Source organism: Phacochoerus africanus, chromosome 16 (assembly GCF_016906955.1).
Source record: "Phacochoerus africanus isolate WHEZ1 chromosome 16, ROS_Pafr_v1, whole genome shotgun sequence".
In the NCBI taxonomy this organism is placed as follows: domain Eukaryota; kingdom Metazoa; phylum Chordata; class Mammalia; order Artiodactyla; family Suidae; genus Phacochoerus; species Phacochoerus africanus.
The window spans coordinates 33,195,905-33,215,019 of NC_062559.1; the positions used below are offsets into that span (position 1 = coordinate 33,195,905).

General features: G+C 43.0%; 1 protein-coding gene across 2 annotated transcripts in view; it reads right to left on the bottom strand.

Annotated features, from left to right (window-relative positions):
* The window catches only part of IFRD1 (interferon related developmental regulator 1), a 49,754-nt gene that overhangs the window by 20,525 nt on the left and 10,114 nt on the right, over positions 1-19,115 (bottom strand). Inside the window, exon 1 of one of the 2 annotated variants that reach the window (XM_047763917.1) lies at positions 2,341-2,677. The exons of the other annotated variant lie outside the window; for it this stretch is intronic. Coding sequence (XP_047619873.1) covers positions 2,341-2,431 — 91 coding nt within the window. The 5' untranslated portion in view covers positions 2,432-2,677. Of the gene's footprint in view, positions 1-2,340; positions 2,678-19,115 lie in introns of those variants that run through there. 2 annotated transcript variants of the gene reach the window in all.

The following is a 19,115-nucleotide window of genomic DNA, read 5'->3' on the forward strand; positions in this document are numbered from 1 at the left end:
CTATTTTTAAACTGTCAAGAAGAGTTTCCTATACAGGTCTTACTCAGGTCCCTTCTGTTTCAATGATTTCCCAAGGCTCAAGGGAAAAAAAAAAAAAAAGAGGGAGAGAGATTAAAAAAAAAAAATCAAGAAAGAGAATGTTTAAGTGTCTGATAGCTAAGTGACACTCACCCACCTTGTGATCCTAAGTACTATTAATGAGGCAGCACTCTAGACACATGAAGTCCTTATTTTTTAGAGGGCTTACTTACTAACAAGGTTTTATTCTTTCCTAAAAATGCTCTTTTCAAATTAAGTGCTATGACAAATATGCATACTTGAGTAATAGGTCAATTATTATTAACTTCCTAGACCCCCCCAATAAAACTAGAGAATTCAAATGGGAAACCTATTAAGTGATGAGAGAAGTTGGTCATCTTTTGGTTGTACATGAAAAGGTATCACTTGAATCCCATTCTTTCTGGATGTCACTTAAAAAAACAACAGTAAGGTAAGGGACTTTTAAGTACAAGTTTATGACAACTTGTCCTCTTCTGCTCTACTACTAAGGTCTTCCAAAATAAATCTCACTTCCAAACCGCAATTATCAGAGGTAAGCACAGCTAACAAGTTCTAGTATAAAGCTACAAAGATAGTCAAAGCATGTTTGGTTGTATAAACTAATCAAAGAATTATTTTCCTGCAGATGAAAGGTCACAAATGAGCTTTGAGGTAAGACAATCTCCCACTGCCTCCAGAGATGATTCTTTAAGTACCAGGAAGGAAGGAGGCTGGGCAGGAAGCTTCAGAAGGGCATAAAGGTTTGTCTGTATTTCAAGGAGGCCATTAGTAATCACTACCATTTTCAAAATGACTTTGCTTGGTACATCGCCATAACTTGTTTCATGAACAAAAGGTAAACTTAAAGAATAAAATTAATATAATCCTTGAGACAGAATTTAAATGTTCACTTCCTGGGAGGAAAAGCTCAGGTAGAAAGAGGTAACTTCAATTCACACAAAACAACTGGATCCCACAACAAACTATGTATTTTGTATCTTGATCAAGAATGAACTTCATAAACAGCAAGATTCAATCAAAATAAAGAACAAAAAAAAAGCAAAAAAACCCCCAAAAAAACCCCTGCATTCCTATTGTCAATTGTTAGATTTTAATACATGATCACAAGTTTTCGTGCAGCTATAAATCCTACAGGAAAACTTTTTAAATAAATACCAGTTTCCAATCAACTTTAACAAGAAAACTGGCCTATTTACTTGCATAACATTCTAAGGGTCAAAGTGGATATTGTGTTTATATGGCTAGTATTAGTTCCGATATGATAACATCTGAGAATATTCCGATATTTAATTTCAAATTTTCAAAAAGGATTAAATGAGATGACTTTTACCCAGCTTAACACTAGTTTTTAGTACGGTGTCTCGTAAGAATTTCTGCTTTCAGTCCGTTTTTCTTAACCATACAGTGAGGAATAATGAATCATTAATTCAGTTAAGCACCTACCCATCCGGGAAAAGCTTCAGCTTTGCAAAGAGAAGACAAAAACCTAAACTTTTGGCCAACTGCAATCTGAGCTCTCCACCCAACCCCCCCACCCCCGCCTAACACGGGCTCCCAGCAGAGAACCTAGAGAATACTGCACAAAGGAGGACGAGGTTTCGGCTCAGGGAAACAAGAGGTCACCTCGACTGGTCACAGAAGAGCTGGGGGCTCGGGGTCAGGGAGGGGTAGGAGCAGAGCCTAAGCTGGGACAGTGGCCCCCAGCATCCGACATCTCCGCTGGGCCACGTGGACACGCGGGATGAGCAAGAAGGCAGCGGAACGGGATGCCACACGGGCGCCTACGCGTCACGCCTGCCCTACCGCGCAAGGCCCAGGCCGCGTGACGCAAGAGCCGGTCCAAAGCCGCCGGACGTTTGGCATTCCCGAGAACTCCATGTTGGAGCCGGGTAGTCAAAAACGACCAGTGACAGCAAGACACAACTCCGAGCTTGGCCCCCTCCGTCTGGGAGTGATCTAGAGAACAGACACCAGCCTTTGAGAACAGTTCCCAGCTCCCGGTCACCCTCGACCCTGACCCACTCTCAATCCCAAGGACCCATTCCTCCCCTCCCTGTCCCCAAGGCGGGTGCCCAAGAATTCGGGTCGCACGCCAGATCCAAATCGCGCGAGGCAAGGGCCTCGGGGCACACTGGGAAGTGCAGTTCCCCCGGCACGCCAGGCGCCCCGCCGACGCAAACGTCTAGAGGAAAAGAACTACAACTCCCACGGGGCCCAAGACTAAGAGACTCGCTAGCCCGGCCGGCAACTGGGATGCCGGTGGCGGGGATACCCTCCTACCTGCTGTCGCCGCCGTCGTTGCGGCTGCCCCTGAGCCGCCGCCACCACTGCCACCACGGTGGGGTGTGTTCCGCTTCTTATTCTTCGGCATCGTGGGACGCCCGGTGCCGCCTAAACTCGGAGCTTAGCGAGGATCAGCCAATGGAGCTGCACTTTTTACTCGTGCGTCTGTGCGGCGGGCGGCTGAGAGGCGATTCTTCGGCTAACAACAGAGGCGAGAAGCGGCGCGGGTAAGAGTGGGCGGTGGCGGCAGCAGAAATCCCCGTGAAGAGCTGTGATCGGAAACGATACATGTTTCTCTCTAGCGCAGGAGCTAAGGCGGGGCGGTCGCGGCCACGACGCCTTAAGTACAAGACAGCTGCCTGTCGTCACCATATATGGGCGGGACTCGAACTCTCACTAGCCAATCCCTATAGATCCCCCCCACCGAAGTCTACTTCGGGCGGCCGAAGGATGTTGACTACCGATCCCATGCCACAAGTCTTCCAGCGGCGCCCAGGGAGCCAGGCTTAGTTGCCGCTCTGAAGTCTGGGAAATGTGGTCTCACGGGGGAGCCGGCTCCCAGCTCCTCCCAACTGGCTTTTGTACGCACTTCCCTTCCCGTAACCCCTCCCTTCTCTCCCCGCAGCCCCGCCTTGGAATTGACGAAGGTGGTCGTGGATGGTGAGCAATGCCGCGGGTATGCTGCATGACGACAGCCCACTTCCATCTGGGAGCCAAGCAATCCGCGTGGCTGGTCTGTCTCCAGAGGATCGTGTTCTTCTCCTTCACCTTTCCCCTACTTGCCTGCGTCCTCTGCCCCGGCACAGCCATACCCCTCCTTAGGAACGTTGCTATGGTTTTAGTCTTTTAATTATTAGTTTAGCGATCATCAGTATCTACCATTGAATTGTGGTTCAGGGCTCTTGTGCCCCCCCAAACCTTCAGAAAGATGTGCTTTAATCTACTTAGTCGTGTAGTTCGTGTATTTCTTCTATTCTGCACCGGAAAGATCTGGCGATTCAGGTTTCTCTACAAGAATGTGTCCTTTTGACAATTCTGCCTGCCAGTTAGGAGGTCAGCCTGGGATAAGAATTGGGTTTGGGTAACTTAACAGCTGATAAAACAAACATGGGCTATGAATACCAATAATCGCAGTGTTTTTTATTTTCCCAGGTGCTCCTAAGAGTTCTGTCTTCCTTGTTGCATTCGTCAGGTATTTAGGACCTGTTATTAAGCTCATATCCTTATGACAGACCATAGTGACTGATTCACCTCAGTGTAGGTGATTCATCCCCCACTCCACCTCTCTCCTGAGCTCCTTCTCTTATTTTCTTTTCAATTGCATTGCAGCACATTTACACCTGCATGTTCCATATGCACCTCAATCCACCATCTCTAATACTGTATTTCTCTCTCTCTGCCTTCCTTTTGTATGTTCACAGTACTCTATCTTCCCATATGTCCAGATTCAAAGACTCAAATTCATACATGGTTTCCCTAAAACCATCAGTATTACCATAAAACTCTGAAGCTCATGTGCTCTTTTCCAATCACACATGACCTCAGTTGGTGTCTGGGCATTTTAAGGGATCTTGCCAGTCATTTCACCATGTTTCATGCATAATAATATTGCCAGATTTATTTGTGTATCCCTATTTTACTAACTCACATGGTTTAGTACTTGTTCAAAAACATTTCCTGGGTCCCATTACCAATATATTAAATGCCAATCCTCCCCTGGCCTGGACTCCCTTTCCAGCCCATCTTTCACTGCTTCCCCAGACACACGGACGTGCCCTGTGCTTCGGCCACACTGCACTGCTCTTCATTTCCAGGACACAGCCCTGCTCTCCTACCTCCTGTTGTCCCCTTGTCCAGCGTTCTTGTAACGTCCTTCCTCCCACATTCACTTTCAAAAAGGGTATCGTCTTCCAAGATCTCACTCAAATTCCACTTCCTTCGTGAAGCCTCCAACCAGAATTGTTTCTTTTTCTTCACAACTCTTAAAAAACTTTTTTGTAATGCTCTAATGGCATTTATGACATCCCCCCAGACCTCAAGGCCTATTCCAAGGGCAGCATTGCAGGGTTGCTTTACTTTGTTTTCTCCTGAAACAGCACGTACACCAGGATGCAGGTTGGTGGACATAGCTCCCACCGATGCCCCTGTATGATCTCTTCACATGACTGTGCATCTGAAGCCCAGTGGCCTTGACTTGGCCCACACTGGAGGATCACAGAACTGTATCTTTCATGCCCCCAGGCTCTTTATCATCCAGAAATACTATACTATACATAAGGCAACAATTTTGCTGCTGTGAGCCATATCACTCAGGTTCAGTGTCCTGTCTCTAGGCCTTGAAGCTTGTGCTTTGCCTGCATGTGGGGCATGCTCCTTTTACCTGCATCCATCCACGTCCACTTAGAGGTTTTTCCTGGGCAGGCCTGACCGTGGCCTGTCACATCCCATACATACTCATTTGACATTTATTTGTAAACATATCTGTCATCTTAAGGACTTGTTAACTCCCCAAAAACAAGAACCTTATTTTCATCATCTCTGTCCCTCATGGCACATATAGAAGTGTTATCTTTGTAATGATAGGTGTCAGTGTATGTTAAGTGAATGTTTGAGAAATACTTGTTGACTAGATTTTTCTAGGTCAAGAAAAGGCAGCAACATTACATATATGAAGTGTTGCTTTTAGTATAGTGAACTCTGAGAGGAACTTTTGATAAAATCATCTTGCTGCCTTTTAACATCCACAGCTTTTTTTTTTTTTTCCTCTTTAAGGCTGCACCTGCAGCATATGAAGTTCCTGCACCTGCAGCATATGGAAGTGTCCAGGAATCGGAGCTGCAGCTGCTGGCCACAGTCACAGCCACTCCAGATCTGAGCCACATCTGTGACTTACACCACAGCTCATGGCACTGCTGGATCCTTAACCCACTGAGCAAGGCCAGAGATCATCCTCATGGATACTAGTCAGGTTCATAACCCACTGAACCACAACAGGACTCCCTACACCACAGATTAATTCCAGATCAGTATAAGCACCAGAAAGTTGTAGCCAAAGACTGCAGAAGACAGTGGTCTCTGAACAACTCAATGTATGTGTTTTGCAACACATTTGAAGACTCCAAACACCACCATGTAAGTCATGAAATAACTGCAAATCCCAAGAGGAAAAGGGAACAGGACCAAAGGGCTTTCTCCTAGCCAGGCTTCGCCTCTGCAGGGATTCCAGCCTATTGTCCCACTGGCTATACTTTTGTCTTATATCATTCCTAGTCACAAGGGAGTCTAGAAGAAAAATATTTTTAGTTGAGCTCACTGATAATCAAATCTGAGGTTCTGTTGTTGATGATGCAGATCATGGATATAAGCTAGGCAGCTAGCAGCGTCTCCCTCGGGTGAGGCAAAGGTCCCCCTTGAAATGCTCAAATAAATGTCACGTATTTGTTAGCATCTTGACATTATGTGCTGCCTCTTACCTCTTACTCATGGGAAAATGTATCCGCCTATAAAACACAACCTACCCAGTTTATCATTCCACCTAACAGGTATCATCACCATCATGGTGAGCATACTCGGATGTTGCAAAAGTAAACTTTACATTAATCTGAATGTACGGAGGAGTTCCCATCATGGCTGAGCGGTAACGAATCTGACTAGCGTCCATGAGGATGCAGGTTCAATCCCTGGCCTTGCTCAGTGGGTTAAGGATCCGGCTTTGCTGAGAGCTATGGCTGTGGTATAGGTCACAGATGCAGCTCGGATCCTGCGTTACTGTGGCTGTAGCATAAGCCGGCCGCTGTTAGCTCCAATTTGACCCCTGGCATGGGAACTTCCATGTGCCACAGGTCTGGCACTGAAAAAAAAAAAAAAAAAGGCGGGGAAAAAGAAAAGCGGAAAAAAAAATTTAAATGTGTGGACACAGCTGAGAAGAGTTCTAACCTTTCATGGGGTTTATATATTGAGAATTTGGGTTTAGTAACTAGTAACACAAGTATGACTTGGTATTCCCACATCCCTTTAAGACAAACATGCAAGGATTTCCTTGCCTGACTTAGTCATGGCTTCCTTGGGATTCTTTCCATAGCTTTAAGCAGAAATAAATGCCTCCCAGACCCTCCACCTAAGACTTGTCCAGTCTGGTTCCTACCTGTTTGTCCCAGCTTCCCTCTCATCCCCTAATAACACAGGCCCCTCCCTCTGCCATGTGGGAGGCCTCACAGGCCTGGGAGTTCCCCAAGCTCCAGCTTCTGGGCCTCACACAGGTTTGGTCTCCATCTCCCCTCCAGCGCCTCTTCTCACCCACTCCTTCCAGCCACCCCAGGAGTCACGGTCATTCCCTCCTTGAGGCTTTTGTAACAGCCCCTCCCTCCTTCTGATGTGATCCCCCCCTGAGCTGCTCACAGCTGCCAGGCAAACCTCAGCTTAGACTCCTCCCTGATGACACCTGCCTGACTCTCCATGCTCCTGTAGCCACCTCAGCCACCTGGCCCCACCCATCACCACCCAGCCTACAGTATTCTCCCAAGGCTACCTAGTCACTACCTAGTGTTTTGTTAGCTCCGTTTTCATGTCTCTCTGCCCTCATGGAATGTTGGGATTAGGAGAAGAGATTTTGTTTTATTTACTGCTGTGTCTTCAAGTACTGGAACTTGATAGCTGTTCAGCTCGTGTGTACTTTGTGAATAAGTGGATGCGTAATTAATGTCACTGCTCTGCCCGGAATCTTCTTCTCCACAATTTCCCCTGTCATCCTTTAAATTCACAGATTCTGAAACACCCTTGTCTCATTAAATGTCTCTCTTCTGTGTGCTTATGGTATTTTCCCTATAATACCATTAATTTTATATATCATAACCCTTGATTACTTGTCCATTTCCCATCAGTCACAAAATGGGCAAAGTTCAAGTTCATTATCTCTGAGTCAGATACCAGAGCTTTACAAGCACACGTAGCACCTTTATGCAAATTAGGAAGAGAGGCCAGGGCACCCAGCTTGATGGGTGCTAATGGGCTGGAATTCACCTCCTACAAACACTTCAGCAGGGAACAACCTGTGCACCTGGACATACTGGCCCTGCTAGACACTCACTGTTTAATGCAATGAGGGAGTGAATTTCCTCTGTATCTTAGTTTCTTAAAGGCAAGGAAAGTCAGGTCCTGGAATGGATGAGACTTAACAATTATCAAAAGTCCACTCTGTCACTGGTACTGTCTAGGTTATTTTGTTTCTTTAAAAAAAACCACTTTATTGGGGTAAGACTGACATACGAAAAAGCTGTACATGTTTAATGTATACAACTTGACGAATCTGAAGATAAGTATATATGCGTGAAACCATCAGCATAATCAATGACCTAGACACAGCTGTCAAATCCAAAAGTTTCCTCCCACCCGTGTGTGTGTGTGTGTGTGTGTGTGTGTGTGTGTGAAGAACACTTCATTCTAGGTTCTTCTCACATATCTCACAACACCCCTGTGAAAGAAAGATTAGTCTTTCTACTTTGTGGATGAAGAAATGGGCTCAGAGAAGTTTTGCAAGTTCCCCAGCCTTGTGCCTTTGGTAAACAGTGAGTCAGTGATTAAATCCAAGGCCCTTCTGATTCCAAGGTTGTCCTTGGCTGGCCTTGGCCACACAGGAACCTGACCGAGTGTTCCCAGGAGTCATGGGTTACATATGCAGTTCTACTGGGACAGGCCCACCCGGGCAAAATCTTGCCTTGTTCCTTTTTATTCAGTTCCTTTGTATTCTCTTGATCCCTAGTATTGTTGACTTCCTGATGACTCTTTAGGAGTTTTAGCTTTTTCTAATAGGTCTCAGGCTGTAACAGACCTGTATAATCAAATAGCAACGTTATTCAATCAAATAATTTTAAAATGGACTATCACTTATGTTTTGTTACACTGCTTTCTTAACATGTTTTCAAAAACAAGTTTTGTTTTATTGCCAGGAATGGTGATAATGCTGCATGGTAAATGTGAGGTCTGTATTTGTTCCTTTTCTTCCCCCCCACCCCCTCTTTTTACACACTTGGGGCATATGGAAATTCCAGGGCTAGGGGTTGAATCCAAACTGCATCTGCAATCTACGCAGTGGCTTGTGCCAACGCCAGATCCTTAATCCACTGAGTGAGGCTAGGGATCGAGCCCACACCCTCGCATAGACAATGGGAGTCCTTAACTCACTGAGCCACAATGGGAACTTCCCAGTTTGTTTCTTTTAAGCAAAGATACAGTGGCAAATTCAGTTAGAACTCTTAAGCCTGAAAATGTATTTTGTTTGCTTTTTTTCTTATGTAGGAGACATTTCCTTGTGGGTTTTTTTTATTTCCCCAAGTTAAAATAATCAAGTTTATCAAATAGGCCAGTGCCGTGGTGGAGGGAGAACACAGGGTTCTTTGTGGTTTTCAATCTTGAAACTGTATACACTTCCTCTAATGAAATTTCTCACAAATAAAACAGTAAGTTCAATTGTCTTTTTCTAAAGAGAATGATGCCTATCTCACAAAGCTATGGTGTTAGCCCCAGTACAGTATGAAGCTGTGTTAGAAGAGTACTGTGAGCTATAAGGCAGTAACACTTATGACATATGGTGTTGGAAAAGCTTTTCATGCCAACAGCCCATGTGTGAATTATCTTTTTTTTGTCTTTTTGCCTTTTCTTGAGCCGCTCCCGCGGCACATGGAGGTTCCCAGGCTAGGGGTCAAATCAGAGCTGTAGCCGCCGGCCTACACCAGAGCCACAGCAACGCGGGATCCTAGCCAAGTCTGTGACCTACACCACAGCTCACGGCAACGCCGGATCGTTAACCCACTGAGCAAGGGCAGGGACCGAACCCGCAACCTCATGGTTCCTAGTCGGATTCGTTAACCACTGCGCCACAGAGGGAACTCCTGAATTATCTTTTCTTTGAAGAGAAAGATACCGTTGGACTTTTCCATTTGGATATCCTCTGACACTTCATACCACACGTAATCAAAATCAACTTGTTCTCTATCCTTAAGCCTACAACAGTTCTCCTTCCCTACTTTCTCTCTGTGTGTGGTAGCACCAACCTTCTGGCCAAACAACCAGAGAATCTCAAAGTTGAAAAAGACTTGAGAGGTAATCTGCTTCAAACACCTGTCTCATCTAGAAGTCATTGGACAGCATGACTGAGATCCAGATCTCTAAGTCAGTCTTCCAGGGTTCAAATCCTGACCACACCACTTCCAGGGGATTCTTGAGCAAGTCACTTCACCTCTCTGTGCCTTGGTTTCAATGAGGATAACAATAGAACCTGTTTCATGGAGTCAGAGTGAGGAATACATGAAACAATACATGTAGAGCACTTCAAAGTGCCCAACACATTATAAATGCTCCATAAATGTTAGCCTTTAATATTAGTAAGCAGATACGTATCCATCTTTTTTTAAGGTCTGCCAGTGCTAGGAATCACCCAGTTTTGAAGGCAGTTCATCCCAGTATTGAATGTTATCATTTTTAGGGAAGTCTCATATTCCTTTAACAAACATTCATCAAGTGTCTTCTGTGTACCCAATACTTGAGAACAAAGAGATGGCTAAGAACAAGGTATCTGGCCTCATGAAGTCCCCAGGCCAGCAGCAAAGCTCAGGACCAAGTGGCCTGTGCCTGTCCTGCCCTCTCAGCCCACTTGGGGCCCCCAGGGACATGACCAAGGGGATCCTTCATCTATCCTGAACGACTAGTCTACCTCCCCAAGGAATTCAGTCCCCTCTTCTAGAGCAAATCACCTTGCCCCTGTGAACCTCGACTTCCTCATCTGCAAATGGAAGTAAGTAATTCTAGCCTACTACATCACTAGACTGTTGTAAAATAAAATCAGATCATTATGGGAACTTTGTAACCATCACACACTCTGTAATGACAAGACACGCCTTGGGTTGAGCCAAGGAAAGAAATGGCTCCTCTAATGATGGAATTTTAGACATCAGTCAGCAAGGGAAGATCTTTTGGCTGGGAGTTGATAGAGGCCGTGAGAAGAGGAACTGAGCAAGCCCCCGAATCAGGCTTATGAATAGGCACAAGGCTGGACGGAGCCGACAAGGTATTCTGCTCCTGGAAATCTTGCTGGCGCTCACATATTTTGTTGGAAGGTCACCAAGTTTTAGTTAGATCCAAACAGACCTAGAGTCAAAATGCCTTATCAGCCACTTCCTAGTTGGGGGACCTTGTGCAAGATACTTCCTCTAAGCCACAGTTTCCTCATTTGTAAATCAGATTCTCTCTCCTGGGGATTCAGATTTAGAACTGAGAGACACTCGGTCTGGAATAGTCTTTGGAGCAGAGGAGAAGAAATAAAGAAATAAAAATTGGCTCCCATCTGCCAACCACAGACATGAAAAACGAGAACATGTCTGCAGAGAGAAAAGAGCTCAACAGGTCTGTAGTGAGAAGCAGAGATGAGAGATGGAAGATCTTAGCTCCAAAGAGGCTTCTACTTTCAGGCAGCAGAACTTCCAGACTTGACTGAATTCTTGCCTTCAGGTTCCAGGATTCACCCTTGGAACTGTTAAAGGAAACCCTTCTCTTTATGCTTGAGTTAGGTCTAGTCAGTTTCTCTCTCTTGTGAGGCAGAGCGACTGATAGTTTCTTGTTGGACATTCCCCTATTATCTTGAGTCTGCTATCTCTGGGAAACCCAGGAAACTGTCCAGGACATTGCAAATGGGATTTGCAAAGCCTATATTTTAGTCTCAGATGAAAGGCAGTAGGAAGTAGGAACAGATTCTCCAACACTAGCATTTTTCTAAATTATGGAGAATGAGTGAACTGCCAAATTTCATTCATCATCAGTGATATTTACCATGAACCAGCCCAGCCAAAAGAATTCTAAAAGATGCTTTAAAAACTTTAGCCAAACTGAGCTGACGGTACCAGGTTTATCACACTAAAATAAAAATTAAGTAGTTCTAAAATTATCATTTAAATTATTTTACCAAAAATAAGAGAAAACCAGCCATTGAACAAGAGCTAAAAGACTAAAAATTTTATTAATAAGATACATTTAATAAATACTTTGTCATTCCATTCAAAAAAGGCTTTTGTAATTAATTTGTAACAGATACCATTGATGGCCTACCCAATAGCTGTCCAACCCTCCTTCCTTCACAAAACCCCAATTTTGTCCAGATTTCCAACCTGCTTTGAGAGGCCATGTGCTTCAGGGAAGGCTGGACCTATAGCCTCAGCTCCAGGAGCGGAGTCGTGATTGACTCCATGATTGATCCCCTCTACAAATGGTCGGTTTAGTCTTAGACAAGCAGCACAATTCTAGCCAACTAAGTGTAAGAGTTTAGGGGTTTTACAGAATGACTTTTTCCTTTCCACAAGAAATACTAATGAAGAGATGCTTTTCTCTTCCTCTGGATGATGTCATTTGTGACCATGAGGGCCAACAAAGCTAACAAACAAGGAATGGCAAAAGGGAAGGATTAAATAATTTGTATGAGATTTTGGTGGGTTTTTTTTTTTTTTTTTCTCTTTAGGGCCACACTCGCATCATATGGAGGTTTCCAGCCAAGGTGTCAAATTGGAGCTATAGCTGCTGGCCTACATCTCAGCCACAGTAATGCAGAATCCCCTCCATGTCTGCGACCTACACCACAGCTCACAGCAATGCCGGATTCTTAACCCACTGAGCAAGGCCAGGGATCAACTACTCAGATTTGTTTCCACTGCGCCACAAGAGGAACTCCAGATTTTTGAATCACTCAGTTCCCAACTGGCTCCACCGACTATCTCTAGTCCATCCATTGTGTGAGATAATAAAGGCTCTTAATATTTAAGTGAATTTTAACTAGAGATTTCTGTGACTTGGGGCTGATATATCAGTATTTCCACTGATAGCATTCTATTTCACAATCCCTTTAAAAAGATGGTAGCATATTGGCAATTTCTAACATTCTTATATGTGTTCAAAAGCAAGTTGAATAAAAATAATCCCCAACTATTCCCCTACAACCCTTAAAAGTCCCATATGTTCTAAGAGAGAAAATGTCTTTGAAACCTCATTCCTCTCATCTGCTGTTTTGTACATAGAATGTACCAACATAGCGGCACTGCCCACTTCATGCCGCCTCCACAGAATCCTGTCCAAGAACATCCTGTTAAAACTCCTTCTTTGCATAATTTCCTTTCCTCCACTCCCACTATTATTGTGTACCAGTGTTTTGGAGACCTTTTTCCCCAGCATCCTTCTCTTTCTCCATCTTTGGCATTCCTAATTAAGAGTTTTTATTTACCTTAGTGGTTCTTAATAGGGTCGTTTGTTGCTGTTGTTAATTGGCATCAGAATTTCTGTAACTGACACAGCTTCCAATGGGAGGAATCAATTTCTCAGTCAATAGTATCCCAAGTGGCTAACTTGCATTATGCTTAGGTTGATGATTCATGAATGGTAGTTTTCCTTAAACAAGGGGTGCCACGATGGGTGAACAATGGTGTCTTCCCTGCATTCCAAAGACCAAGGGAATTCGATGTATGATACCCACATGATTATAGGATTTATTTAATTCCATATATATAGAATATATTTTTAATTCTAAATATAATATATAACTTATTTCTTTGAAGATTATTTATTTCTTAGCTTGATTTTCATAGCCTAGTCTTTTTTGTATAGGAGTTAGCTTCTAATCTCAATTTATTTCCATTCATGCAGCCATTGAAACAAATTTGCTTTTGTCTCCTAGTTCTGTTTCCTAGGATGCATTTTAAGAAGCCCCAGGCTGATTAAGGAATGCTGAAAATAGGAAGTGAACCAATAACTTATATGTTTGTACTCTCCATATGCTTAAGGCAATGTTCAGTAATATTCTTCCCCTACTCTTGTTCTCTGAAGTTCTACCTCTTATGTCTTAATCTACCTTCTCCTCTTCCCCAGGGCTTCCCTGCCCAAAGAGTACACAGTGCTAAATTACCATTTCTTCACAGCCCCATAAGCTAGAATAACTGCCTACATGTTTTCTTTAAAATTGGGTGGTACATTTTGCCAGCTTCACTATTTACTTTCTAGTGGTATTATCCATTTGTTATATTTGACACAATTTTTTGGATAGAATCTATAGTTATAATTTGACACTTAGAGAGATACCGTCAATTAACGAATACATTCATTACTCATTCTTAAATCTTCAAAGATGACACTCAATGTAATATCTAGCTTTGATAATTCTTCCTAAACTCCAGAACTACATATCCAATCACTGACTTTTACTATCCTGCAGACTCCAAAAATTCAACAACTTTCAAACATACATACCTCCCCTTCCCCCCGCCCCATGCCCACCTCTTTCTCCTTTGGCTTATAAATCATGATTAATGGCTTTACTATCCATCCTGATAGCCAAGTCAGAAACCTAACTTCATCCAGAAAAATAAACCATTTCACATCTAAAATATCTTTGGGAGTTCCCACTGTGGCTCAGTGGTAATGAACTAGTAACCTTGAAGATGCAGGTTAGATCCCTGGCCTTGCTCAATGGGTTAAGTATTCAGTGTTGCCATGAGCTGTGGTGTAGGTTGCAGACACAGCTTGCATCTTGCCTTGCTATAGCTGTGGCATCAGCAGGCAGCTGCAGCTCTGATTCAGCCCCTAGCCAGTGAGCTTATATACGCCGTACATGCAGCCCTAAACAATTTAAAAAAAAAAGGCAAAAAATAAAACGTCTTTGGATTCTATCCTCTCCTCTCATTTGCACTGATACTACCCACTGTTACCTAGCTCCTAACTCACCTTCGCACTTCTGGTCTTGCCCAGCTCCAAGCTGCAGAGTGACCTTCCATAAGGGAAATCCAATCATTATCTTCACGAAGACTTTCCAACCTAACCTCTGTTTCTGCAGAATGTATAATGTAGCGCTCTTAGAAATCAGAGAGAGTTCTGTCATGGGAAAGCAACATAGTTCTTAGTGGTAAAAAGCACCATTTCCTGGAGTCAGATCCCTAGGATTTGGACAACGGCCCCACCACTTACCAGAGGCAAGTTCCTAGACTTCTGTGCTTCAGTTTCCTCTTCTGTAAAATGACACTAATCTATAGTGTTCCTTAGGGTTATTGGGAGAATTAAATAAGATGATGCATTTTAGCACTTAGCAAATGCCTGGAACTTAGTAAATACTCAATAAAAGTAATAATAATGTTATTAGAGAAAGTCTATGACTTTCATTGCACTAACTTGTTTATAGTTTTCTTTACTAGGTTGTGAGTTGCTTGCCTCTAATTCATCCTTGTAGCTCAGCCCCTAGCACTGGTCTGAAAAGTAGCAGACACTCCATAAATACTTTTTGATTGAATGACCGTGTTACTGCCTGGTTCATAACCCTCCATTGGCTCCCGATTGCCTGCCTGTCATATAAAATCCACACTCTTCAGCATGGTTCACAAAACCTGGCTCCTACCCATCAGTTCTACCTCATCTTCTTCAGCTAAACAGGATCACTCACAGTTCCCCAAATACACATGTTCTTTAACCAGGAATGTCTTTCCAGGCCCTTTCCTCAAACCTGGTGAACTTCTTTTGATATTCAAGACCCAAATCAAGTATGCTTTCTTTAACATCTTTCCTGACTTTCTCACTGAGAGCCAGCAAATCTAAAAACACAGGCAAATGCAGAATAAGGGGCTTGACAGTATTATATTCCAATACAGGATGGAATAATGTATCTTCATTTCCCAGACTTCATGGCCACCCTGCAGCAAGATCTGATCCCTCCCTTCTTCATGTTCCCACATGGACCTCTGCCTGTTTTGCGAGACAAAGATTTCCCCAGGACTCAGCACGCAGGGGCTCTGCCCTATTCATCTTTGTATTCCAACCACCCGACTGCAAGAATGACACAGATCAGGCACTCACCGAATATTTCTGAATGAATACAATGTCAACCAATATTTATGGAGTATGTATGTATAAGGCAAGGAAAACAGTCACCCACTGAATTATTGATGGTGAATATTCCCATCCTACAACCTCCCTCCCCACCATCCCTTTCATCCTGCTGTTCTAGATGGTGAAGAAAAATGTTTGGCATGTGGTCTGCTGATCTCATGCTGCGTTTTCTTGCCTTCAGCTGTCATTCGTGATCCCTAAAATTGTGTTCAAAGGAGACACATGTCCTTTGAACAAATATCCCCATTTTTTTATAAAGGAAAAATTTAAAGAAATAAAGTCTACTTTAATGAGTCACCATTATTTGATATCTTCAAAAAGATAAACACTGATAGAGAATAAAATAAAAAATTTCAAAATGATTGACACATTCAAGTATGACTGTTCATATTAATGAGTCAATTTAAACTTTATAAGGAGCTGGTCTCTAAACGGACTAGATAAATATATTGCTGTTAAGGTGAACTTTAACTCATACTGGTTGATGGAGCTCATGTATGTGGCTGCTGTCAGACTCAAGGGGCATTTTCTTTTTTTTTTTTTTTTACCATTTTAATAAACACCAACTTTATTTATGAATCAACATCCAAATGTGTGATCTATTTAGTCTTAGAGTACAATGCCTAGAGTTTTTATAAAACCCCAAAATTACCACCTCCAAGAATTCCATATCCTAATCTTTTTTCAGTATGATCTGTTTTCCAGATTCTTTTTAATTTAAAAAAAAATATTTTTCAAGTTTTGCTGAAGTACAGTTGATTTACAATGTTGTGATAATTTCTGCCACACAACAAGGAGATTCCATTATATATATACATCTATCCATTCTTTTCCAGATTCTTTTCCCACATAGGTTAGCACAGAATATTGGGTAGGGTTCCCTGTGCTATATAGCAGGTCTTCGTTGACCATTCATTCCATATACCACGATGTCCATATGCTACTCCCAAGTCCCCAGTCCATCCCTCTCCCCTACCTTTCCCCTTTGGAAAACATAAGTTTGTTTTTGAAGTCTGTGAGTCTGTTTTTCTGTTTTGTAAATAAGTTCATTTTTATCATTTTTTTAGAATCCACATATAATCAAGGGGCATTTGCAACCAGTCAACTAGTTAATGGTCCCCCACCCCTTCCATCTGCAGCAGATTTCTTCTGGCTCACAATAAAAATCCAATCCAATCTCCTCTCAGCAAACTCGCCAGTGATATAGTTCTTGAAGATGACATTTGGTCAGGAAAATAAACACTTAACATGACAGTTTCCTGACATAGTCTGTGACATGAAGACAGCCTCTGGCTAGTGGTGATAACCACACTGTCAGATGCAAGTTTTACAGTCTCACACTGGCTTGTCTAATAAGGGAGGCATTTAGAGGCGCTCTCTGCTGTAACAATGACTCATTGTCCCAGGAAACCTCACTTTTGATGAGAATGAGCCCTGGAAGAGCTCATAGTTTCATGGTCACTATGACAACTCTGAACCTTTCTGAGACCCTGGGGATCTGATCTTGAGGGAGTGCTATAGTGGCGAGGTAAGGTCACCGTCACTCATTGAAACCTAAAGTAAATTTATAGTCACCCAATAAAGCATATTCTGTTCATGATGAATCCAACCTATAAGAGGCACCTTACAAAGTGAGCCATGATAAATATATATTCAAGGTACAAGAGCACCCCAAACTAGGAATGCTAGGTTGTCACTTAAACCCTCTCAGAGGAAGTTGTTAAATAACAGAGCGATTCAAAAAGAATCGAACATTTACAGAATGGACAACTTGGGCATTAACCTGTAAATAAACACCATGCATGTGCCAAATTGTGGATGACCTTTTATGTATCTAGCCAAACGGAAAGGATTAGATTTTGATATGTTTGTATTTGTTACAAATAAATGCCACAAACATATAAAGACCTTTTATTTGTCAATTCTCTTTGAATCATTCTGTACCATAACATGGGTTAGCTAATCTGAAGTCCAAAAATAGGATTCAAATGCTTTGTGAAATCCCTAAAATTATGTGCAAAAATATTATGGGGTTGAGAATTAAAGTCATTACATTTTATACCACATTACTATTTGTTTTTATGTAATAACATGGAGTCAGTCACACTTTTCATTAATGGATTTTACAATGTTGTTAGTTATTACTTACTGACGGAAATTTAATTTAGAATTTAATAAACTCCTACAGGATTTTAAAGTCTGTAGTAGAGACAGGAAAAACTGTCCTATTAAACACCACCTTCAACCCTGGCTGCTACAGCGCTGTTATCATTGCTCTCGCTGTAGGACCCAGGGTCACTGCTAGCCTACAAACAATCTTTTCTACCTCCTACAAAATTTAAAAAGGCACCAGATGGCCTTCCTCTTGGGAGGAAAGCAATCTTGCAATGAGGAGCATTGTTTGATGGGGAAATGCAGACTGGATTTCAACCCCTTTGCTGGATGCTTTAGTGTAACCCACAAATTGTACAACGGCACACAGCAGCCCTGCTGGGACCCCAATGAAAATGAAAATATATTATGCCTTGTCTCTGCTTTCTCTGCTTAGAATATCTTGAACATAGACCAAGACATAATCTTATTGCCAAAAAACTGTATTTAATTGACTTGAATATCTACAGGTTTTTAGCAATATAATGCCACCGAAATTGTCGTTTCTTACATTGCTATACCCAGGCAGCCATTCAATACATTTTATATAATACATATACTTACTAAACAAAAAAAGAGAAGTGAAACAATCCTAACTTCTATTTATTATGTTTATCACTAGAATAATGGATTTTTCTTCCTGCTTGAAGATGATACCCTGTAGATCTAATCGAAGAGAGCTCTTTCCCTGTCCTCTGCTTTCAAGTGCTCCTTAGACTAAAATAATCCCTCCTCAACCCCAAAGCACTTTGTTCATACCCTCCTTATGGCCGTCTTCCATTAGTCTCTTACTTAAGTGTATTTTATTTTATTTATTTATTTATTTATTTTTTGTCTTTTTGCTATTTCTTTGGGCCACTCCCGCGGCATATGGAGGTTCCCTGGCTAGGGGTCGAATCGGAGCTGTAGCCACCGGCCTACACCAGAGCCACAGCAACGCGGGATCCGAGCCACGTCTGCAACCTACACCACAGCTCACGGCAACACCACAGCTCACGGCAACGCCGGATCGTTAACCCACTGAGCGAGGGCAGGGACCGAACCCACAACCTCATGGTTCCTAGTCGGATTCGTTAACCACTGCGCCACGACGGGAAGTCCTACTTAAGTTTATTTTATTTCTCTCCTCTGCTGTCGGGTAAGCTCCGGCAGAGCCGGGCCTATGGATCTTTGTCTTCCCTGCTACAGGGGGCAGCAGCACAGGCAAGTGGAAGCGGCATGGGCTCTGGAACCTGGTCACCCTTCACCCAAACCTTGGCCCCGCTGTCCCCCAGCTATAAGATCATGAGCAAGGTATTTAACCTCTCCAAGTCCCATTTCCTCGCTTGTCAAATGGAGATAGCGACACTTAACATATGAGATTGGTCTGAAGGCTTGAAAATGAGTGAGGTTGTGAAGGAGCAGCACTTTCTTTCTAACCACCTCTCATTACGGAGTCAGCACGAGTTTTGGAATCAATCAGATTCAAATCTTAGCTGGGTCCCTCAGTGTGTCCCCTCACCCCAAGTTACTCCTCTAAGCCTCAGTGTCTTAGCACCGTGAAGGTTAAATTCTGTCTATCTCATGGACTGATGTGTCCTCACCATCTAACACAGAGCCCAGCAGTTGCCGAATGGACCTCTGAATGACTTAAAAAACCAAGATCAGGGAGTTCTCTTCGTGGCGCAGCAGAAACAAATCCGACTGGGAACCATGAGGTTGCAGGTTCGGGCCCTGCC